This window comes from Centropristis striata, chromosome 7 (genome assembly GCF_030273125.1).
Source record: "Centropristis striata isolate RG_2023a ecotype Rhode Island chromosome 7, C.striata_1.0, whole genome shotgun sequence".
Lineage (NCBI taxonomy): Eukaryota > Metazoa > Chordata > Actinopteri > Perciformes > Serranidae > Centropristis > Centropristis striata.
In genome coordinates this window covers 19758678-19783219 of record NC_081523.1, presented here as the reverse complement: position 1 = coordinate 19783219, position 24542 = coordinate 19758678, and the positions used below count along the sequence as shown (strand labels likewise).

General features: G+C 39.3%; 1 protein-coding gene across 3 annotated transcripts in view; it reads right to left on the bottom strand.

The window, feature by feature from the left end:
• trim36 (tripartite motif containing 36) overlaps positions 1 to 21792 on the bottom strand; it is a 36215-nt gene extending 14423 nt beyond the window's left edge. The window contains exons 1-7 of one of the 3 annotated variants that reach the window (XM_059336593.1): positions 21498 to 21792; positions 14917 to 15163; positions 5680 to 6026; positions 4791 to 4937; positions 3316 to 3411; positions 2103 to 2240; positions 1757 to 1872 (exon numbers count right to left, since the gene is read on the bottom strand). In XM_059336593.1, the coding sequence (XP_059192576.1) occupies positions 1757 to 1872; positions 2103 to 2240; positions 3316 to 3411; positions 4791 to 4937; positions 5680 to 6026; positions 14917 to 15163; positions 21498 to 21560 (1154 nt within the window). In that variant the 5' untranslated portion in view covers positions 21561 to 21792. Of the gene's footprint in view, positions 1 to 1756; positions 1873 to 2102; positions 2241 to 3315; positions 3412 to 4790; positions 4938 to 5679; positions 6027 to 14916; positions 15164 to 16151; positions 16419 to 21497 lie in introns of those variants that run through there. The other 2 variants (XM_059336594.1, XM_059336595.1) reach the window with 2 other exon arrangements.
• Positions 21793 to 24542: the final 2750 nt, after the last annotated feature.

Sequence of the window (24542 nt, the reverse complement as noted above, 5' to 3'; positions counted from 1 at the left end):
TTTTATCTCAGGGCTCTACCACAAAGTGAGATTAGTGAGATATGTTGAGTCAAGCCAGAGTTTTCTGTTGGCTCTCTTTTAACTTATGCTGCAGGGCTAACCTGGTCCGAACCAGATTTTGTTCATATTGTAAGCATGAAATCGGCTAAAAAAAAAAAAAAAAAACCAACACCTTTCTCTCATTTAGAAATAGTGTCGTCAACAGTCAATCCATGAGCGATACAGATTCTCAGCTGAAGGAATATGTTGGTTGTAAATGTGTTAGTAGTGACACCAAGCAAAGCGTTGTGTATTATATTTGGAAAGTTGTTCTTGCACTCACTGAACTGCTGAATATATTTATAGTGTTACCTGACCTGGCTGGCTATAAAAAGAAGTATTTTATAAAATTGCAGGTGGTGCATTAATATTTCACTAAGTTATTATTCAGTATGACGTTCAAGAATGACGTTACCACTTTGCTCTTGTTTTTATGCTTGGTCCATTTTATACTGCAAGTATATTACAGCTAATTGACCACTCATTACAAAATGTTTTTCCTAATGATAATCATCATGGACAATATTCAATCTACTCAAAATTAATTTCACTGTGTTTTGGCCCAAACAAAGTGATTGCCTGTATATTTAATTGGTACATTTGTGCATTCCACATCATGTAATTGGTCCATTTTATGCTGTAGAAGAGTCAAATTACACAACAGCCCCCTTTAATGGGAATGCACACAGAGCCTGGGTTAACAAAGACAGATGATAACCATCTTTGTGGTACTGGTTTTCTCTGATCGGGGCTTCAGGCTTTGTTTAGCAAGTTTACACAGAGAAAGCCTGATGCTGCTCCAACTTGCTTCATGATACCCCTTTCCTGCATTACACCATATTTATAATCTGAACGCCTTGTACTCTGGTAGCAGTTAACATTTATATTGACTTTCATAAGTGAAAGTGGATTACAAATCAAGTCCTTGTTGCAAAGTGCAAAGGCTCATGGTATCATGCTCATTAGAGTGAAGAGGTTGCCTGATTATCCAGAGCTGCTGATGAAGATCAATTAGTCAGCTTAGAACAGAAGACATAGCGTGAACTGGACACTGCAGCATAAGTCTTTCCTTAGCTGCCCTTGAGTTTAGTAACCTCAGTGCACGTGGCTTTGAGTAAGTGGAGTGTGTCAGGAACACACAAACACGTAATCAGATTGATGCTCTCAGCACTAAAATAAACAGCCCAGATCCACTGGGAAACTGGAAGGCATTGCTAATTATAAACTGTACTGTATGTGTGCAACACAAACTGAGTCATAACACACTTCAGTCTGTTAAATAATCATGTTTGGCTTCCGTAATTTGTAGTGAATTTATATCTGGTAATCATTACTAAGCCTCTTAATTATTAATTTGACAGTTAATTGCAGTTTACAGTTTGGATTTTAGTGGTGAGAGCTATAAATAACCATTCCTATCAGGCCTGGCTCAGCTTCCTGTTATTAGGTTGAAGGAGGAATTATTCAAGACACCAGAGAGATGTTTAAGTGCACTATCAGTTTTATAAATATTGACCTTTAGAGCTAATGGGAATTGCTGACATCTTTCTACGTTGCAGATTACAATCAGGACTGACTAGTACTTTGTACTACTTCTGAAAAACAAGACATAAAATATCTTATCTTAATCAACATAATATCCTGGTGTATTATAAGTCTGTCATCAATATTTTCTATAAGAATCATCATTCACTTGAGTTGAAATGTTGTTACCTACCTGATGTGCAGCTGCTTTGCAGTCTGTACAAAACAGGACTGATCAGTCTCTTTCAGCACCTCCTGAGCGTAGCCCACCAGACCACTGTTCTCCAGCATGCCCTGGTACTCCTCCACCTGGGAAAATGATTGAAAGAGTCAGGGAATTTTAGTTTTTTGTAATTCAGTCAAATAGGGGGCATCCTCAAAATACAAAAACCCATAAAATTAGACTTGCTCTCCCCCCAGCCTTTTCATGTTTAATGTAAGCATTAGTTCCCTCTATACAGGTAAGAATATGATGAGTAAAATAATAAATTCAAAGAGGATACCCAACAGAAATGAAACTCAGTCCTGGTATTTCATACCTGACCCTTGAGTAGGTCCAGGCGTCGGTTTCGAGACTGTTCGATGGACCTCAGCATCTCTGACTTTCTCTCCTGCAGAGTCTCAAAGAGACGCTCAAAGTGCTCATTGGCTCGGCGCTCCGCTAGTTGGCCATTTTCCTTTAAGGAGGAGATCATTTTGTTATCAATTTGTGCAAAGCAAATATAGTGTTCTTCTCATATATCTCTCCCAAAATGCATGCATAAGCATTTCTTCAGAAGGGCTGAGTCAGCCTATACGTATGTGATCCCTCTCCAGGTTTTCCCCAAACATACGGATACTGAGGCATGAGTGACAGTTACAATAAAACAACATGGTTGTTTTATTGAATTTAAACTCGTTTTACAGAAGTTGGATATAAGGTAATATTTGGGGAAGCAACTTCAGTATATAGGAGAGAAAGAATGGAATAAGTGTTTATACCATAGAGCGCCCCGAACATGAGTTGCACACTTCTCTTGCAAACACAAAAAGCATATGCGCTTTTGAACACTAACCCATTCATGAAGTAAAAGAGGAACAAGCTCAGAGGCTGAAACCGACAGACACGCAGGAGGGAAACTAGTAGGCAAATCCTGTGTTTTCATGTTTGCGTGGTTTGCATACTGTTTGTTTAGTGACCTTCCTTGTGCGTACACAGAAAATGTGCAGTTGTTCTCCAACCAACAGACTGGTTTCATGAAAGCTAAATAACTATTTGTATTTGTGTAAGGCAAGACAACACATGCATGTCCACTCTGTCTTCAACAGCTATCAACTTCATTAGATTTGTGCCAACTGTTGAAGACTGGCAGGGAGTGTTATTTGACTGAGTGCCATTAGACAACATAAAAAAAACCAGAACAATTTCATAAAATGTGGGAACCCTACCTAAACTATGTAGAGCCTGGCATCTCTGCCATCATGCTGCAGGGGTTTTTCTTGATTAGATTTTATTGCTCATTATCACAATAACCTCTGGTACTGCATGTATGAATCGGAGCTGGTGTTTGGTGGTTTGTTTGCTTTTACCGTTTAGTGTTTTTATACCCGTTTTTTCTTTCCTATGGATTTCATAATGTATCCACCTTCTACTTGTAAGAGTGGAATCTAACTGTTAGACTTGTTTGTGGTACGAAAAAAATTGTTTGGTAGAAGACGTATGATTTTGTAAGAAGAGTGGAAAAAAGGGCAGCAGCATGAGTCAGCTCTCACCTCGGTCTGATTGATGAGCAGCTCAATATCAGTAATCTGAGTCCGGACCTGGTCCTCTTTGCTGATGAGGTAATGGATACTCTTGGCCAGCTTCTCCTGGTGAGAGAAAAGAACAGCAGCATATACAGTGAGTTTTAATGAGGTCTTAAACTCTGACACAGCACTAAGATGACAGAGACATAACTATTCCAGAGCCTTTACAGAGGGGATACATACAAAACAGAATCAAATCAGTGGGATTTATCAAATTATACTCTGAGCTCACATTCCTGAGCTCTGACATGGGTTACAACCTTTTCCCCTCATCTTATATCACATTCACAACAGCAGCTGCAGCTGTTCTGGACATGTGCAGAGCGTCCCGTATGACCCCGCCCTGCATGCGAGAGCCCGTTTCCATGGCTGCAGTGCGTCAAACAACATTCACTGTCACAGCGATATGACAGTGCATTACTGTTCAGAGCAATTGAAACTCAAACTGCTTCCTTGCTGATGATGGATTCCTGGACTGTTCCGGACATTCGATACATCTTCCAACAATTTGTAGAGACAATGCACACAAAATGATGGGGAACAAATGGTCTCATTAAATATTAAGCACCGCTGTGTTTGTGTTAACACAGACGAGCAGATAGATTGAGTTTCACACAGATTCTGCTTCAACTTGCTGAATCACCTTGAAGTCAACTCATGCCAACAAGATTAAATTACTTTCGATATATTTCACTTAAAACCTGTTTGGTTAAAGGTTTGAAGCTCTTTTGTGTTGACAAGTGCTGGCACAGTAACCAGACAGTCCTTAAACACAACATCCTAACAGTTTTGTCTCCACAGAAGCTAAACCAAACACTCAATCTGATTGAAATTAATTGTGGCAACAATCTGACGCCCACACGTGAGACCAATTAGTTTTAACCTGGTTAGCCGGCCTGGGTTTCAGTTTCCAAAGGAAGAGAGCTTGATACCCCAGGTCTGGAGCATGCCAGCACGGTTACAGGTCAGACATTAATATTACAGCAGGGGATGAGAGATTCAGGGATCGGTACAGCACGAAAAACCTGCTCTTAAGGTTTTTTTGTTAAATAGTTTAGCTGTGACCCAACTTTAACCCCATAGAACGAGAAGAAGCTACTAATAAAAATGCTTCTCTCCATTTCAAGTCATTAAATTGAGCTCTGTAAATCTAGTGACACTAGGCTGAACTTTCAAGAATCAATCTGTACTGAATGTAAATCAATAATGGCCATCAATAAGTGACTTCATTGCCTTTCTGAACCTGGGGGTACCAAGTCTGAACCAAGTCTTTATTAACATTGGTGTTGTGTTCAAGCTCTGTTTAATCATTGCTATCATAAGACCGTATTGTGTTAAAATGACTCACAATGAATCACAGAGAGCAACAAAACAAATTCAACTGGATTCAATTGACACCCATCTTGTCTCAAGGAGTTCAATTTTTTGAATCAAGGGTCTACCTTGAGGATTTTGTAGGCACTGCTCATGGAGGTGACTTTGTGGTTGGCGTGGGATCCTCCCAGCTTGCAGAGGTGACACACGGGTCGTCTGCAGACCTCACAGTACATGTTCACCTTCTCCATCTCGTGCTCCGGACACATGAGCACCTGAGATATGCAACAGAACAACAATGAGTTAAAATCAGTAGGAGATAAACTGCATTTTACTCCTACAGTGATCAAACATTAGCTGAAGTGAAACAGGAAGATGGCATTTACTCAAGAAAAGCATGTAGACAGCTCTGTGTGAGCCATTTCCTGAAGTTTCTTAAAATAGGATCAAAATCAGCAATTTTTTTACTGCCCAGATCCTCATCAGAATTGATCAGAGCCGGCATGTAGCTGTTGGATCGACGAAGAGATTGGAAATAGTACAAAGCCAGTTGCTCAAATTTCCAACAAGGTTTTAAATAGTAATAGTATTCTATGATTATTCTAAAAAAAAAAAAAAGTGGTAAAATCAGATTGTTTGATTTCCAAATCAATTCAGCAATCACATGCAAAAATGTGAATAAAAGTGGAATACATAGCAAAATTAAATTCCTCATATATAATTATTAGATTATGTTGAAGTGGGAACATTTTCATAATATTGTATGAACTAAGCAATGATGTTGCCTAATCACCTTCAATTAATGTTTAGGAAAATTGCAAAGTGAAAGACTTCCAGCTGATTCCTTTTCTTTGAAGTAAACATGAGCATGTATAGATTGTTCTTTTCTCAGACTAACATTTTACCTCCTGTCCACTGAGTGAAAATCTTGTTTGGCCCTTTATGAAATAACATATAATAACTAGAGAAATAAAAGAAAAGTAAGTCTTTCACAGGGCACAGACGGACGATACTTGCCTTGGGCCTAAAATTTGTAGTGGGGCCGACATACTCATGCTGAGCTTTGGGCGTGCCCCAGGGGTGGTGCAGCTTGAAGCACTCGTTACAGTAGCTGGCCTTGCAGTCCATACAGCTCTTTGTGGCCTCCTGCAGCTGCGGAGGCTTACAGATGTTACACATAATAGCGATGGCTGCACGGGCGGCCTGGCGGTAGCGCTCGACGATGCTCTCCAGGGTGAAGTTACGGAACAGCATGCTGATGCCGCGCTCACCGAGGTCAATGTCATGCTGGCAGCCCGGGCATGGGATGGTGGTGACCCGGGGAGTCACAGAACCTCTGCGCCACCCCGGGGATGAGATGGAGCCTGGAGGAGGGCAGGGAAAGACAAGTGAGAAAAGATCACGTATATTATAGACTCATGACTTTGGGTCACCCAGTTTCAAATCTTGTCTGAGGCCCTATTTTGACATGTGAACAACAATGTCCTTTGACTTCAAACTACACTGAAGGCATAGTTTCCAAGAGAGTCAAATAAGGGCTTTGAAAAATGTGAACCCCCATTTGTGTTCAACACATTCTGGGCTGTGATTCACAAAAGCAGCATTACATCATGTGCATGATTGCCAAGTACGATCTTAAGGAAAAATGCCTTTGATAACACATATTGAAACAAATAGGGCCTCAGTATGTCTCCCTTTGTGCTTTATTTCCACAATGACCACTGCTCCATAAGGGCATGGATGCATGAAGCAAAACATCAGTACAGGCAATTACTGAGGAGTTGTCATTACAGGGAAATAAGTCCAGTAAGAGAGACTTTCCAAGAGTACTGGGGAAGGCTGAAGACATACAGGATAGTCATGGGGAAGATGGCATCCTTGGAGCTTATTGAGAATATGCTGTCTGTATGAAAAATCAATTTTATATTGCAAGTCATTTAACATTTACCACTGGGGTGAATAGTATGTAAGTGCTCACAATGATCTGGACAAAGAAAATAATTGTATTTTAAAATGAATGATCAAGAAAGTAAAAATATGACAAACCAAAGCATATTTAAAATCAAGCAATGTAACCGAATTACACTGTAAAGAAGGATAGTTCAGATTTATTGAAGTGGGGTTGTATGAGATACTTATCCACAGTCAGTGTTACCTATAGTAGATGCCGGTTGGCCCCCAGATTCAAACAAAGAAACTAAGCGAAGCAGCAAAACCTATTTTAGTCACCTAAAAAAGCATGACCTAAAAATTAAATTAAAAGAAGTTAAATATACTCGATAAATATTAAGAATATTTCCACTGCTCTGCCTTGCTGTCAAACAGCCCTGTTGAAGTTTATAAAGAGGGGGAACTGAAGTTGTTATACATGCTCTCTTCAAAGCCACCAGGCTCCATTGACAAAAACAGGAATTTTACCTTGAATAATAGGGTTTCTGGTCTACTGCCTTTGGCTTTGAGAAGACCATAGAACTGCTTCAGTTCCCCGTGAAATACTGTCTGATGGAAAGCAGTAAAAATATTGTAATAGGAGGTTTGCTTGTTTTTTTAAATATGGCTAAAATATGTTTAGCTGCTGCCCCGGTCCGCAGCAGTATATTGCTACTCTTCTGTGCCTACTCTTCTGCCTGCTCCTCCAAACTGGTGGCATGCTCACTGCCATCTACGGGTGCATCTCAATAAATTAGAATATCATAGAAAAGTTTATTTATGTCAGTAATTAAATTCAAAAAGTGGAAATAACACATTATATAGGTCCATTACACACATAAGTAAACATTTTGTCTTAATTTATTTAATTTCTTCTAATTATAATGATTATGGCTTACATTTAATAAAGACCTAAAATTCAGTGTCTCAAAACATTTGAATATTACAAAAGACCAATTTTAGGTCCATCTACATGCACTCTATACTTGGTTGGGGCTATTTGACTTTAATTACTGGAAATGTAATTACTTTTCCATGATATTCTAATTTATTGAGATGCACATGTACTGTAGGTAATATGCTGACTGTGGATAAATACCTCATACAACCGCACTTCAATAAATCCAAACTATCCCTTTAAGCTTTTAAATAAAAATGTCCTGCAATTGAACTTTAATACCACATGTCCAGTTCAATGCATCAACATTTATTTTCACATGACAACACAACTCCTCTTAAAGCAGCACCGCTTTCAAGAGTTTCTCACAACATTGTGCTTGTTACTGATGCAGCAGCATCGTAACAAAGCGACAACACAGCAACATGAGGTGGAAAATCAAGGAGCTGTTACACAGGGTCACATCACAGACACAAGCATTGGGGTTTGCAGAACACTGTTAGCACGCAAACAAAGCCAGCAAACTGAAGTCACTACACAGCAAAATAAATGACAAAAATATTGCTTCACGTTTTTGGGGGACAGGGGAAGCGAGGAGTGCTGGATTTTTTTCAGTGTTTCCACTTCGTTTCCAAGGACCTAAAAAGTTAAATCAAACACTCCTCAGGTAAGCGAAATACAGGAAGACTACTTCAAAACAACACTTTTTCCAAAAGGTGCAGCTGAGGGAAAAGCAGTGGCAGAACAACAAACATATAAACTATGTGATATGTGTAGCCATGTGCATGCCGTGTGACCGAGTGATGTGAGCAGAACTGAAGACTGTGACAGCAGGAACAGTTTACTACCTGGAGGAAAAATCTGTTCGTGATCTGACAAACTCAACTACTGAGCTTTGTTTGCGACACATGGGTTACCCTTCCTACCTGAATTCATATGACAAAAGGTGAAATTAAGATTATGGTGTGACGTTATGATGAAAAACTTAGTATAACGATGGTGATGAAGCTGACATGGTCTTGTTAAAACAAGTCGGAAGAAGCCTTCATATATAAACCAATGAATGATGACAGTGAGTGCATGTATGCATGTATTTATTCATGTGTGCGTCATACTGGGAGACTGCACACTGACTCAGGTGTGAGCAAACAAGAAGTAGACAGGGGATGCCTGCGGAAAAGTGTATGCGTTTGTGTGCTTGTGTGTTGATTTGCAGATCTGCAGGAGGGATGCAGAGTCGAAGGCAGAAACTGACGAGTCACTGCAGAGCAAAAGGGGCTTGGTTTTCTTCACCCTGCACAAACACTTTGATGCCTGAACTGATGTAGCTGCCTGTCTGCACATCTAAATTCATATTTGGTCACATAGTCGAGGGAATCCTATCCAGGTGCAGTTTATCACTTTATTTTTCATTTCCAATATGTGGAGCATTGTTTTTTTTACCTAGTTGAATAATATTTTGCTACTCAAACATATGTATTGAGATTTAGTCTGGTCAGTGGCTGCACGAGTGAAATCTGTAAGATTGTAATCTTTATAAATAAACATAATAAAACGGGAAATCTGTTGTTGTTTTTTCATTTCCTATCCAAATATTAAATTTGAGCGAATGTTATTCCATTCTTTGAAAGGCTAAAGAAAAAAAAAATCATCTCAGAGTTAAGGCTACATTTATCTTCTCCTGCTTGCCTTATTTAAAAAATATATTGTTACTGATGTTTGCACATCTATGCTACTGTTGTATTTATTTCAATGTAGCTGTTTATTCTTTGAAGGGAATTAGCAGACAGAGGCAAAGTCCCTCTCCTTCTGGAGGACCATCATGGGACCTTACGTTAGAAAAATTGTGTATGCTAGTAAATGTGAAGAGAAATAATTTTGGATCCCGTTTGAATTGTGCCATGCATTACACAGATGTTTGTCAATTTAGGTGATCATTTTGCAAGTCAAGAAAGTCTGAGATTGTCATAAAACTGTAAAGCTGCATGAGTGACGTCATAACTCTCTCTCATGGAGGCTACGATGCCCGTGTGTTTATTGTTTTCGCTCTCTGGTTGATAGAAAGACCCCCTAGACGCTGGATAAATCATATCGTGTAAGAGAACATTACATTTTTGCGTGGAACATAACCAAGTTACATTGTTGGTGGTTTCACACAAAACTAAATGTTACTACAATAAACCTACAACAAACTGACTTTATCGATTTGTAAAATTATCTTTTAAACTAACAAAGATCATGTATGATATTGATGGCACAATTCAAACTTTTGTTTCAATTGAAAATTTGTCTCGCTGTTGAATACCGTGCATATTTTTCTGCAGTAAGGGAGACACCAAATGGGGAGGGACTTGCTTCTCTATAAAGAGGCTATTCCTCAAGAAAGAAAGAAAAATCTCTTCTGTGCATTGAATACAGGAGAGTAAAGCATTCCTTTCTTAAAAAGATCTACTGAGCATATCAAATAACTTCATTAGTTGGCTGACCAACAAAACTGCTATTCAGACTTGTTTTCCTTGGCCCGCAATCTGACACTTCTCAATTCATCGTGCCCAAAATGATTAGAGGTAGGCTGAAACAGGCCTGCATTCTTATAAACTGTTTCTCAAACACTAATGATCGTCGTGTGAAGCATCAACAGCACCCTAAAGGCATACACATATCAGTCAGTAAAAGCCAGTTAAGAAACTTAGCATGCCCAAACATATTGTAGGTTTTCTTTCAGTGTGTGTGAAACAACAGAGACTAACAGAGTCTCCATCTCAATAAGTCGACTTTACTTGCCAACATGTTTTACAAAATGAATGCTAATCTTAGCTAGTGTACAGAGAAACACACACACATTCCTGTCCCACTTCAACTCCTAGGAAACATCCTCACCCCTCTCTCACTAATTTTAGTCTCGCCTCCTTTCAGTTCCTTTTTGTCACTTGCCAAAAATCCCCTTCAAGGACTCGACCTCCCTTCGATTCTCATCTCTCCTAATTTACTCCTGGCCACTCCCCTTTTGGTCGGCCTCCCCGTGTGCTGACTCATCATTGCTTTAAGGTTTTTACTGTTCCCCTTTCCTTTCACCAATTCCTTTCCTAACCTACTTACAAAATTAAATACCAGTTTGAAAAGAAGGCAGTGATGACCTGAAGCATTTTTCCTCCTCTTACTATTATCTATGAAAGCCTCGTAAATCTGAATATAAAAAGATTAGATCACGTTTAGGCTCAGTGGACATTTTTAAGGGGTATATGCCTATTATTAAATGCCTATTTAGCTATTATTTAGAGTTACTTATTAAGAATTAGGAACACATTTTACAACATTAAATGCAGCAGCTACAGTAACACTCCTGTAGAATGACTATCTGTTGATGTGAGTTTGTATGGTTGTGTTGACAGGGCTGAAGTAGAGAAAAGGTAGAACCAAACTAGGGTTTCACAGGAGTTCTAGTAACACTGTACTCACTACTACAGCTACTCAAAACACGGAGCCCGCGTCTACCTCGACTTCCAAACGACCTTCGCACTGTGGCTGCAAGCAATGAACAGAGAAGTGAGGTGAGACCAACAAGAAAAAAAGAAACACATAATGTGAAGTGACGTGATAAAAAACAGTTGTTTTTTTAACATTGTGACATTCCAGAAATAAAACTAACATAAAAGTTAACTGAAGGAGAAGTCTGGTAATGCAGTTCAGAGTGAAATACAAACACAGCGTTTAAAATACACATACAGGATGTGAACACTTGTTAAAGTACAATTAACTCTTGATATGTGCACTTTTTACCGGTCTAGATTTGAGCACAACTTAAATGGAACTTTTCAGGACTATTTTGGAGAATTTTGCAATACACGTTTACATGTCAGACAATTTGCATTTAAAGGAATAGTTTAGCATTTTGGGAAATATGTTAATTCGTTTTCCTACTATATATGAAGCTACGCCCCAGTTAGTGTACGTCATTTAGCATTAAAACTGGAAACGGCTCTATTTTCACCATCTAAAAAGCATCCATTTTCCAGTACGACTACAATACTATCAGACTTTTACATTTCAGTTTTTGTAGTCGGTGTAGTCGTTGCTGCACAGTAATATTTCAAATTGGGGAGATACATGCCTCCTTGGTTTTTGTGAGAAAACTTTAGGTTTTCAGGTTTCTAGCATTTTAAACAGCAATACTGTAACTAGATGGATAATGAATAATTAAAAATTTAAAAAAATAGCCTCAAACATATTCATCCTAACCATTTCTACCAAATAATGAGAGTACGTTTGTCCAAAATTAAGCTTTGTAAAATAAAATTTCAACAAGTTTCAGGTGGCAAATCTGCCATCATGTAAACAGCATATGTGGTTAGCGAAAACACAAGATTAACACGCAAAGCAACAGTAGTAGGGTCCGGGACTTCCAGTCTTAATGCTAAGCTAGGCCAACTGTCTCAAGACACAAGATAGTTTTCTCTGCAAGAAAAAGACTAGGCATATTTCCCAACATGTCAAACTGTTCCTTTACAAGGACTTGCACCGTACAACTTTTCAGTGCACTTGTCAAGAGTTAGCTGTTGAACATAAATGCATTTTGAGCCCCGGCAACATAAAATAAGATGAAGTTGAGAAACAATAATGATGAAGTTTTAGTAACTGCCTCCCCTCCTTCCATGCACAGCGAGGCTTGTTCAAGCTGCACACTGATATATATAGCCTTAAATCTTTTCCTTCTCTCCCTTCACCTAATCCCTCATTCATTCCTTACAGGCAGGTTGCGTCACCATGGCTACCAATGATCTGATCTCCCAGTGTTGGAGGCGGGCAGCAGAATTACTCGGCTGTTCTGTTTGCAAGTTTATGTGCTCATAATGTACTTTGAGGTTTTTTTCGAATATCCTTAACACACAGAGAGTTGTGTTTTGTAATCTGCTGATTAAATGCATTTAAATAATCCCCCAGGGAATTCCACTTGAACAAAACCTTGAGAATAGTTCATCTTGACTAATAAACCTACAGTTTCTTTATAAGATGCTGCTAAATGAAGATTTAAATTACTCTGCCGCTGCATCAATTCACAAGTCAGAATGACAGCGCTGTCCTTGTGCAAAAACTGTCTTTCAGCAAGGTGCGAGATTTGTTTACTCAGAAAGCAGAATTTGATTATTTCCTGCGTCAACAGATGCGGTCCTGCCAGTGAAGAATGAACTCATTCAGGTTGAAGGAGGGAATCTGAATGAGGGAGACTGTGTTTGAGAGCCCGGTCTCAGTGGTTTAAAACCATGAATGGCTGAATAGCTCCCAAAAGTAGTTCACCTCACTGTACTCTGGGGACCTTTTCAGCTCTGGTCCTCAGTGTTTCAGCTTGCACCAAATGTCACTCAGTTTAACATAGTATGGGTCACGGATTAGATACATTTGATTTCAACTATTCTGAATCAATTAAATCACTTTGTCCCATATGCATAAAAACACATCAAGTTTAGAGTTCTTGAACTGTATATTAAGTATACAACAAATCATTGAGACAATAATTGCACATTTAGATGCCAAACTGCAGTTTGAATAGAATTGATCACAATGTCTGTTTGCAAGAACTTCCAGGTAGAAAACCCCTGCGTCACGTGCATACAATTCACTGAGCAAACCCAGGTGAGGAAGAAGTGAGATTTATTCAACTGAGGAGAAAATGTGTATTAGATGATTTCTTATCTCATTAAGTTAGTTAGTAGATTTGATACGCTAGCAAAACAATACAGCACATAAAACAACAGCAGAAGCATCAGATAGGTCGGACAACCGTGTGTAACTACAACTAAACGTTTTGCAGCTGTGAGCAGCTGATCCATTTCCTTCCAACAGCGACGCACACTTTAGGTATGCCTTGAGCACTCAGAAGGCTGCATTCTTAAACAAATTACTTTCATAAAGAATATCTAACGTTACTGTACATTGCATGTAATAATGCATGTTAGCGGTCTCTTTTCAGCGACTGTAGGTGATGGAGCTGAGAACAAACTAGCAAAGGATTTTCTCTCTTTTCCAGTATGAACACACTACATATTCAAAACCTGCTTAGAATGAGTATAGCTAAAAGTTGGACACAACTCTGGTTTTGTGGATAAGAGTGGACAAGAGTGCAAATAAGACGACATCTATGTGGAAATGGCGTGCAGCCCAGAGCTCTCAAAAAACAGAAAGGCAGCCTTCGGTCCCACCATGCTGTTTTCAAGGCTTAGACATTGACCTGCTCAAGCTTGGCTGCAGCAGCAGTGCCATGTGTTCAGCAGAGAATTTAAAAAATGTTGTGACAAGTTAATTTAGCTACCTGTTACACCCCCCCTCACTCACTTACAGCTTTCCCCCCCTCCAGCTCAGCTTGGTTTTAAGAGTTTAAAAAGGAGCTTACAGATGTGCTTTGTTCACTCATGTGTACACAAGACACACACATTTCCCTGTATATCCGATTAAAGGTGGAGTGAAACCGATACATACTTTGCTCTCTGTTCCTAAAACATTTTCAAATGAATACATGAGCCCTTGCATGATTGAAGGGGATGTTTGATGCCCGTGGGCCATTAGAGGCAGACGGTGGAGACAATTAGGGCTTGAGAGAGCTTGTCAACATTTCTTTTCTCCTGGTAGACAAAACTACAGCTTGTCAAGTTCCTCTGCTGTTTCTTTAATGACTCCTGTAAAAGCAGACAGGATTAGAAGAAGACGTGATGACTGACAATGTGATGGCTGAGCGGTAAAGTTATTAAATCATTTTTTATGTTTGTTCTTGTTCATCTAGGACAAGAGAGGGAGGAGGGGCTGCGTCTGCACCACACTAAAACCCACATATCATACAATAATGCTTGGCCCATTTCTTGTACAGAGTTTCCACAGGCTTATTTGCTCTCAACCTTTAATCTAACCTTTGTCTCTCCACAGTGGCATTAAAGTGTTTATTGCTAGGTAATCAAATTCAGTTTCCATTTGTAGCAACATATTTCCTCATTTGAGAAGTATAAGCCTTTTGTCCTGTTCTATGGGGGGTAAATCCCAGGCTCCAGACATGGAAACCTGTTGAATGCAGCCTGTGAGATGACAACAGAACTTAAAAAAAAATTAAGTTAAGGGAATTGGGAGGAAGACAATGCAACAGGAAGTTAGCATGACTGATACAAAACTCATATTGGCTTCCTTGGCAGCTATCACAAATGCATTCAATACTTGCACTTCCTGAGCAACAATCACCAGATATAAGCTCCCATCAGCTCACATAACCAGGCTGCCCAACAATAGAGCATGAACATTGCTCCTGCTAATGCCTCAAGATGCTCTTAACCACAGAGAAATATGAGAACCACTTCCCTGTACTGATCTGAACATGATAAAATCCTTCCTGGAAAGAATATGTTTAATCAATCTACAGAGAAAAACAAATGTTTCTGTCTCCTTACCCCGAGACCCACCTGATCTCACAAGCCTGTCCAGCCTCTCCATGGAAGGGGACGGGACCCTGGACCTGGGGCTGCCCGGCAGGGAGCACTCTGAGCCGGCATCGAAAGAGTCCTCATGGTTCAGCATCAGCAGCTCTCTGACACACTTGTGGCAGACGCTGTGCTGGCAGGGCAGGATCAACGGATGGGTGAAGAGCTCCTTGCATATCGGGCAGATCAGCTCCCTCTCTATGTTCTTGATTGGGACCTGGTGACGGAGATATGGATCACTTAAAAAAGCGCCATATAGACACATAAAATGTACTTTTACATTTAGGAGTTTTGCATGAGGATCCACCACAGCTGCGGTCACCATTTAAGAGATGAATAAGAAATGAAACAACAGAAGGCATCACAAATCTATCTGCAATAAGCTCTGCAATTTCATACTTGTTGGCAAGGATACAGCTGTCTTTGATTCTTGGAAGAATAACCTATTATTAGGACATTTTAGATGCAGCTAAAATAGACCTATTGTCTGCGCTTTAAGCTGTAAAAACAGCATTTTGCTGTGTCACTGAGGTGGGAAAACGGGCCTTTTAGGTAGGTACGAGGGGTAAAGTTATCCTTTATCCTACCAGAGCATCAACTTGACTCTGAAATGCACTGATACAGTCACATTAACAGCCAGCCACGGTGTCTTTACCATGTTTCTGTTACATTACATAAGACAGGATTAAGCCCAGCTGGCTAAATATAGACAAACAGTGAAATACACGATTCCAGCAGCTCACGTTTTAACATTTTAAAGAAACGTTTCTACGAGCTGCAGAGCCAAAAACGTGTTCGCCTTTATAACGACTGATTAATTAATTTATTGCAGGCGTTGTGATAAAACATCCCAATAAAGTCGACCTTCATTCGGCTTTAAACAAACATTAATTTAGGGGGAAAACGCCTCTGCACGTGTCAAAAGACAATACCCTGAAGCAGAGAGGAAGTTTAAACAGAAAAAAGACAAACAGCGGCTGTCCTGAAGTCTGCTGAGAGCGAAATGTTTCATAAAAAATTAAACAATGGCTCGAAAATGTAGGCTAATGAACACACACTTGTGGCAGTTTAGAGCTCCACTAATAGTGGTTAACTTTTCACAAAGCCCGGTCTCTTAATATGCAGAGCAGAGAAGCTACAGGCTGTTCAACAATGACGAGACAAAACAACGTTTTTAATCATAATTCCTCTCTTCTTCCACTTACCCCAATTGAGCTGCTTCGCCGCATCTCTGCAGACATGGCGAGGGAGAAACTATAAGCCTGGGAGTAAAACAACACCTTATCCGGCGTTTTTTTGTTTTTGGTCGGGCTAACAACAAAACTTCTCGGACGGGAGCAGAAGATGCCGACTGAGACGGCTGAGTGAATTTAAATAGAGTGACGCCGCTGAGAGAGGCAGTGCTGTGGTGAATCAGCAACCAATTCACTGCTGCAGTGCATGCAGGCGGGCAGAGAGAGACAGAGGAGGGGTGGAGAGAGAGGGAGAGAGGGAGGAGGGGGCTGGGTCTCCACTGGAACTAATGCTGCCTTCATGTGCTGCTCGTAAACTTGATTAAACTCATCAATCAGGTTGTCACCCTGTTGAAATAATCGCCTAACTAAGTTTTGCAGGAAACACAAAAAACTTCACCAAAAGTGTAACATATGACATTTATTGATAATTTCACTCAAAAAGGATGTAACAAAGGATGGCTATTGGCATAGTAATAATACTGTGTGTAAATTATGTAACTTAAGAGAAATAAATGACTTAGGCAATTTTTTAAACATGCCTTTGTGACTTAAGCAATTTTTTTAAACATGCCTTTGTGACTTAAGCAAGATATGGTAACACTTTATTTTGAAGGTGTCTACATAAGAGTCACACAAGCTTGACATTGGCCATTGTCTAAAAGGGGTAAAATCACATGATCTGATCAACTGAGGATGTAGACGATTTTACCATAGGTGGCCGGCATCATGAGGAGATGATTTTGGCAACAAAAAAAAAATTTGACAAAAAATGACTTAGGCGATTATTTTAACAGTGTGACGAGGTGCTTTTACCAGGCATATGCAGGTGACAGTGCACTTTTTTGCATTACTTTTCATTTTTGCATTTGTTGATTCTATGGTTATGAGATGAGGGCATAGATCTTTTAAATTACAAAGAAAAAATACATTTTAGATATAAGTTAAAGTCGAAGCTGAGGCTGAAGTAAAATTATCAATGTTATTACTAAAAAATAAAAGGTATTTAACAAATGTCTTAAAACTTCGAGGAGACATATCATGAAAAGCATTTATTTTATCATCCGTATTTCAATTAGAATGGGTTATATGTGAAATAACATAAGAGTGTGCAGGTATAGGCTTATGTTTACCATGTTCATATGTAGTTTATGGTGTTAGTAACATTTACTTTAACAGAAAAATACAGCTCAGGTTTGTGGGAATGTCTTTGGTTTTGTAGGTATTTGGTTCAAAACCAAAGTATTCACCTGACGGTGGAGCTACAGGAAATGTAAAGGGCTCACAGAAGTTTTATCTATAAGCAGATATATGCATATTAATGCAGAATCTGATCTGTAGGCAACAGGACTATATTGGTTTTGGTTTACATGTATAGCAAGTGCCAGCCTCCGGCATAGTGAAGCCAATACAGAAGTGACTTCAATGTGCATTCTTTCTAATGGCAGGAAGCAAGAGAAAAGAGAAGTGCAATTTTATGGAAGTCTATGAGATATTGTCCCAACTTCTCACTTGATTTATTACCTAATTTTCCTAATGAGTTTAGGGTCTCAATCACTTGTTTCAAGTCTTCTTCAATACTGCACGATGTCCATCTTGTAAATTATGGTCCAAAATAGCCCAAATATAGCCCAAAATTGCAAATCACAGATTTGCATCAAAGTTCTTTACAGACTGTATATGGAACAACACCCTCTGTCCTTTGACCCTCACATCGGCCAGGGAAAAACTCCTCAAAAAACCCTTTTAACAGTGGAAAAAGAAGAAAAAAACTCAGGGAGAGCGACAGAGGATGGACCCCCCCTCCCAGGACAGACAGACGTGCAATAAATGTCGTTTGTATGCTTTATGTTGAACTGCTGGTAGAACTAGGGCTCTAAAGTTCAGGGAAATACTAACATTATTTCAATTTATTCTGAGACAACCATGAATGTGTTTTTTACCATTAGTTTTGCCAATCCAATTAGTAAAATGACCAGATATTTAACTAAATAAGTGAAAACTAAGACCTTGTTTTGATATGGAAGGAAAAAGTCAGGGTTAAAGTCAAAGTTATTATAATCTATCTTCTAGAGACCATGAATATCTGTTGCAAATTTCGACTGCAATATATTTAATAGTCGTTAAGATATTTTAAGTCTGGACCAAAGTGAACGATCGACCAGTTTTGCTACCCCGAGTGCAACACTGCTCGCATGGCTAAAAACTTGAATCTTATATGCATCATAAGCACTTGTTATACACAAAATCAACATGCAGGGAACTGAAACAAAAATCTATAATAAAATATATATATATATATATATATATATATATATATATATATATATATATATAGATTTATATAGATTTATATAGATTTATATATATATATATAAATAAAACATAAAAGTTAAACATGAGGGGATGGAACTGTGTCTTGTGTCTGCACATGTCAGCAGCATAAAATATCATTATTGCACTTATAGCAGCATAAACAAAGTGTGTTTTATAATGCAAAGACAGATGTACAGAACTTTGACAGTGTGGTTGACTTGTGCTTTATCAGTCAATTATGTACCTTTATATCAGTATTTTAAAATCTAAGTTAAAATAAAAGCTGCCAAGGTCCACACACCATCTTGCTTTTATATAAAATTGTCTCACTAATTTATCTGGTATGTCAGTGGACTACTGTTGTCCGCTCTCATGGACAGTTTGTATAGGATGTAAAAGGGGCCATGTGAGCTATAACTCCTGTTAGCTTTACAGTCTCTGCTAATGTCCGGGTCCCCTTCATTCTTTCAGAGGATTTATGATATCTGCTAATCACTTGCTGCAGTAGCTATTGGTAAAAGGTCTGCGGTTCATTTTACTGTACATTAGGGGCCCCTAGTAGGTCAACACAACAGTGTTTTAGTTAAATAACCAAATGGACCATGAAACAGCTTTTAAGGAGGAAGCTATAATGTCTTAAGGAACTAGCATGGAAAAAGCTGTGCAGCAGCACAGGATGAAGCGGATGAAACTCTAGAATTAATCTAAGGTGTGCACAGTCACTGAGGGCACTGCAGGCATCTTTAGGACTGCTGAGTCATTCACTTTTCCAACAACATTTGTGGGAAGCAAACCACACAGACAGCAGCTCCAGTGTCAGGCAGAGTGATAACAGAGGTTTCATCCATGTCTAGATTTAGATTTAGTATTTACTTTGTGCCAGTTATTCAACAGTAAAATGTTGAACATTCTGTGGGTGCAGCCTTTAGGGACCTACAGGACCCATGGGTGTTAAAACACACAGGAGAGAGGATGAGGGCTTGTCTGTCTGCTAAAACAGCCAAATGGCACCATGAAACACATCATTTTCAAAAGTATGCAATCTATATTTATTCTCAGAGCAAACGGTTTCTTAAATGTCCTCATTGTCAATATATGCATTGTCAGGGTATGCAACAAAACACTGTAAAGAAGAAAGCCAATTTTACTTCAAAAATTGCATTTCTAAACTATGTAACCCTCACACAAATCCACTGAATATGCTTAACAGCCTGACCCAATAAAATAATGTAGTGACACAATAAAGAAGTCAAATCTAAAAAGACATTTAATCTGTGTGTACAGTTTCTTTTCATGCTGTCATGTATTTCAATTCAGAAGCCTAAAAGAGACCCCCAAAAAAACCTCTAACAATAGAATCACTGTTATATATTGTTTTTTTGTTTGTTGGCACTTGCTGATAACTCTGGCACTACAGAGGTGAGAGTAAATTGTGTTGCCCATTGTGCAAAACAGGCCTGATTAAATTTTAAAATATCACTGAATTCATCCACTGTGTCAGGCCAGTGAGTCAATCGTGTGTACAGTCTGCTCTTTTTTTTTCTCTCCAACACATGAAACACACACAGCTCATGCATGCATGGATGAATGCCACAGATTGTGTGAGCAGGAGAGATGTATTTCATCTCATTCTGCCTGCCTGGAATGGTTCAGACTGCCTCCTCCCTGTGCAGGCAAATACACACCTCAGTAACCCGGTGCCCCAGCTCTCACTACCACACAGCTGCTGCCAAGTGTCCCACTTATTGACAGGAGTCTGTGATCCGCCTGCAGCACTATCTAACTACCAAGACACTCAGCGACTAAGGCTTCTAATTAAACTCTTTATGTTCACGTTTTTTGTCTAAGAATAGAAGAAAAGCTTGTGCCTTAAAGCAACAAAGCCTTGACATAGAATTGAAAAGAACAGAATGGACTAAGATAGAGATGTGGGTCTCTTTATGGGTTATTACATTTTTTGTTAACAGAAAAGTGTCAAATATTCTCTATATTCATCAAAATAGACTTGTGAGGTTATATAACTGCTTAAAATTAAATACAAAATAACATAACAGGGCAGGCTAAAATATAAAATTATATAAATAATTTTAAACTGCATAATGTCTGAATATACATACATATTTTACATGACTACAATAGAATATGGCAGAATACAGAAGATGATCTATCACTATGTACTGCAATGTTAGGATAGATAGATAGATAGATAGATAGATAGATAGATAGATAGATAGATAGATAGATAGATAGATTAATAAACTATTCAATTAACAGAACAGATTAGGGATTATTCCCAAACTCATTACAATGTTGGAATTAAGGTTGAAAAGGGCATCTAATTCTAATCTAATCATGGTGTGATTTCTTTTTCTTTTTTGCAGGGACCTGTACCAAACAAAGCCTTTTTCTTAAGTCTGTAGAATACTACTAGGCCTGGACATCTGTGCTACACCACAATATTTAATTGATAATGGTGTTTTCACACATATTTTGCCTTTAACAAATATTATGCTTCCTACAATTAGGCTATTGCTCTACAATCCATATGGGTTTTGATCAAATTTTGAATTTTACAGCTTGGAATATAGTTTATAATAATAATTATGGGGGTATAACATTATTTGATAATATAATATGGCTATCAAAATAGAATATAATTGAACTGAATAGTTATTAATATGATTAGAATAGTAGCAGGTGTGTGCCACACCTGAAACCATGTCACAGAAATAGAATAGAATAGATGTGGGTCTAACTATTCAGGCTACCAGAGCCTAAAAATACCTCAGATCCTGATACAATATCAGAATAGTGTAGATAGTAGTATACAATTAAATGTCTTATCAATGAATAGAAAGTGTGAGAAATGGATCTGTGTGTCATCATCCCTGTCCATCCTTCTGACAGCTCTGCAGGCCGGCCCGGCGCTGCTGCTGTCGGCTGCATGGTGACATGCAGACCGCTGCTGTCAGAAGGACCGTAAATCATCCGGATGAGACTCACCTCGCCTCGCTCGATCCGCTCCACGATGCTGGCGAACTCCGTCATGTCCTCAGAGTCCGACATGGCTCCAGATGATGGTGGATGTTACAGCACACACACACACGCAGACCGGTCAGCAAAACAGGAATTTAAAAAATGTAGAAAAACACACAGAGAGACACACAAACAGCAGCTGCGGCTTAAACAAACAGGATCAAAAGCTTCACAGGGGAGGTGAGATAACATCCACAGAGAAGAGCCGCTCCTCAGACCACATCCTTATCACCATCCTCCCTCCCTCTATGCTCAGCCGTGTGTGTTTGCAGTGTACTGTACATGCGCCGGCTGCGAGGAGCTAATTTTATTTTAGTTTGCCTCATCTTGGAGGGAAAACCCCGCCCTCGCCTCCTCAGTAGGCTACTGTACCATCTCCCTCCTTCTCGCTCTGCATCATCATCCCTCAGCGGCGATGTCTCCACTCACAGAGCTCTTTGTACCCTCTGTCAGACCGTTTTATCCATCAATCACTAGAAAATAGCCATAATAATCTGAGGTTGAAGATTAAACGGGTGGGGTGGGGGTCTTAAATCTGTTAGTGCTGCATCCAGTCAAGTTACGCATGGCTGGCGGCACGCGCATGTGTGCATATGTTGCTGCTTTATATTATTTCTGCTCATTGCGATCCAAATATGTGACTGCATCTTTTTTGGTCTCTGATGGTGGTTTTGTTTTGTGTCGTTGGGGGGATTGAGTCTGTCATGACAGATCCAAAAAGGGACCTGCTCCATGCATGAGCCGGAATGTTTGGCGACTGTCGTGTGAAGCCGGATTAAGTTCGTGTTTTAATTTTTTTCTGGCAATGCCACTTGTTCCGCGTCACCAGATGGCCTCATGGCTTCACGCAGACATATTCCACCCCATTGAGCATGTGGAGAGGGACAAACGGGCAGACTGCCCTGACGGAGCAAACGGTGCATGACAAAACTAATAACTCATCTACTAACTGACTATGATTAACTAACTAACTAACTACTATAATTGACTGTTTTTATTGTTTTCAATTGTGTCTTGCTGTTTTTAATGTGTATGTAAAGCACTTTGAATTACCTTGTGTTGAATTGTGCTATACAAATAAACTTGCCTTGCCTTGCCTTGCCTATGGTTTCCGAAAGCACTGAGATAATCACTGTTTACTGTTGCGGTGCAACATGGTTGCATTTTGGAGCAGCCATTTTTGCTGTGAAATTTGGATGAAATTTAACAGCAGCCGACCACTTTCTAAAAAGGCTTCGCATACAAAGGTGTCATTATAAGTGGTACGGCTTTAAAAATGTACTAAATAATTGCTTCAGGGATCAGGTATACTTCATGATTAAGAACAACCTTTGGTAGTGTCTCCATCAACCAGAAACCTCTGGATCTAATAAGCAAAGCTGATGCTGAAGTACCATAAACTTGCATTCTTTCTGATGGCCAGAAGGGGGCGACTCCACTGGTTGCAAGAAGAAGTTTGATTGTACTGATGGGAAATGAGAAAATATCTCCACTTTTAATTTGAATTATTACCTCAGGAAACATTTTCCTAATTAGTGCATGGTCTTTATTGATAGTTTCAAGTCTTCTTTATAACAGCATGATAATCCTTGTGTAAATAAATACTGTCCTCCCAGCTGCAATATCTGTTCTGCTACAATTAAGCTGATGGGAATATGAATATTTGGACCAAGTCTCATGGGAATACACCCAATAGTAGATTTCACAAACAAAAAAAACAAATGTGATTCTGATGGTTGCAAGTGTTGCCAGATTGGAAAGATTTTTTTTTTTTGATTGAATGGGAATCTTTTTGTAAATCCAATCTGGCAACAGTGAAGGTGGCGTTAGAGGAGAAGTCAGGAGATCACAAAAGTGAGTAGGATTCATTGTGGGGAACAACAACGTTCATGAACAATAAGCATGTCCTTAACATCTTATATAACTGATCTTTAAGCATTCCTAAATTGACTATTAACTGTTTAAAGGCACTAGTTATAGATAATAAACCCTTAATGAATGGTGCATCACTATAAGCTATACCACCTGGCTCACTGTTCAAAGTGCAGCATCCACAGTGGCTATATCCATATCTTTTATGACCATTTCAATAGACTCTTGAGGGCAAAGATGAGCGCAGGACTGTGAGTAATAATAGTAGAGATGACACTTGACTGGTCCATAAAAAAGCCATAGAACTGAGCCACAGTGCCCTCCACATGACTGAATAATCAATAAAATGTATTGATTAGTGTGTTTTAGTAAGCAGAATTGATTCAAGTTAAATAACTGGAGAGAAAGCAAGCTACTGTGTAAGCACATATACAGTATGTCCATCCAGGGGCCTGTGGATCATTAAAAATGAGTCATTCACATCACATGATGCAAAGCTGTAAACGCACTGTATACACATGACAATCTGTGTGGCAGCAGCATTGCCATTCAACACACATGGAAAACATCAAGCCCCCTGGCATGAGCCTGACACATAAACAAACTGGACAAACATGTTCGTGTCAGTTTTCTCTGCAATGGAGGGCAGAAAATATGAGTCATGTGAGTTAACCAGATTTTAACTTCAGTTTTCCTCCACTCAGCCTCTCCTGCTTGGTGGCAATATAAGGTTACATGTCTCACAGGGAAGTCTGGTGCCACCCAGGTGTAAGTTTTCTCTTGAACAGGGGACCATATAACCACACCCAAACTACAGCTGCAGCTGACTGTCAAGGGAGCATCTCCAGACGGTTGTAATCTGGGTTGGGCTGTATTCACAGGGGAAGAAAATACATTTTCAACCCTATTTTTCCATTTTATTACTGCTTTATAAACTTGAAAAATCCTAAAACAAATATGATCCAGTGCTTTTTAAATATCTATTAAGCTCTATATTCAGAATAGATATCCAAGTGCCATGAGGCCACATTTTTCTGTGTTGAATTACCTCATCAGAGCCAACAGTGAAGTCTGGGACTGTGCTATGCAGCTCCCAAGTGGGACTCTATATGTGTGTTTGCATGTGTCCTGTATCCAGCT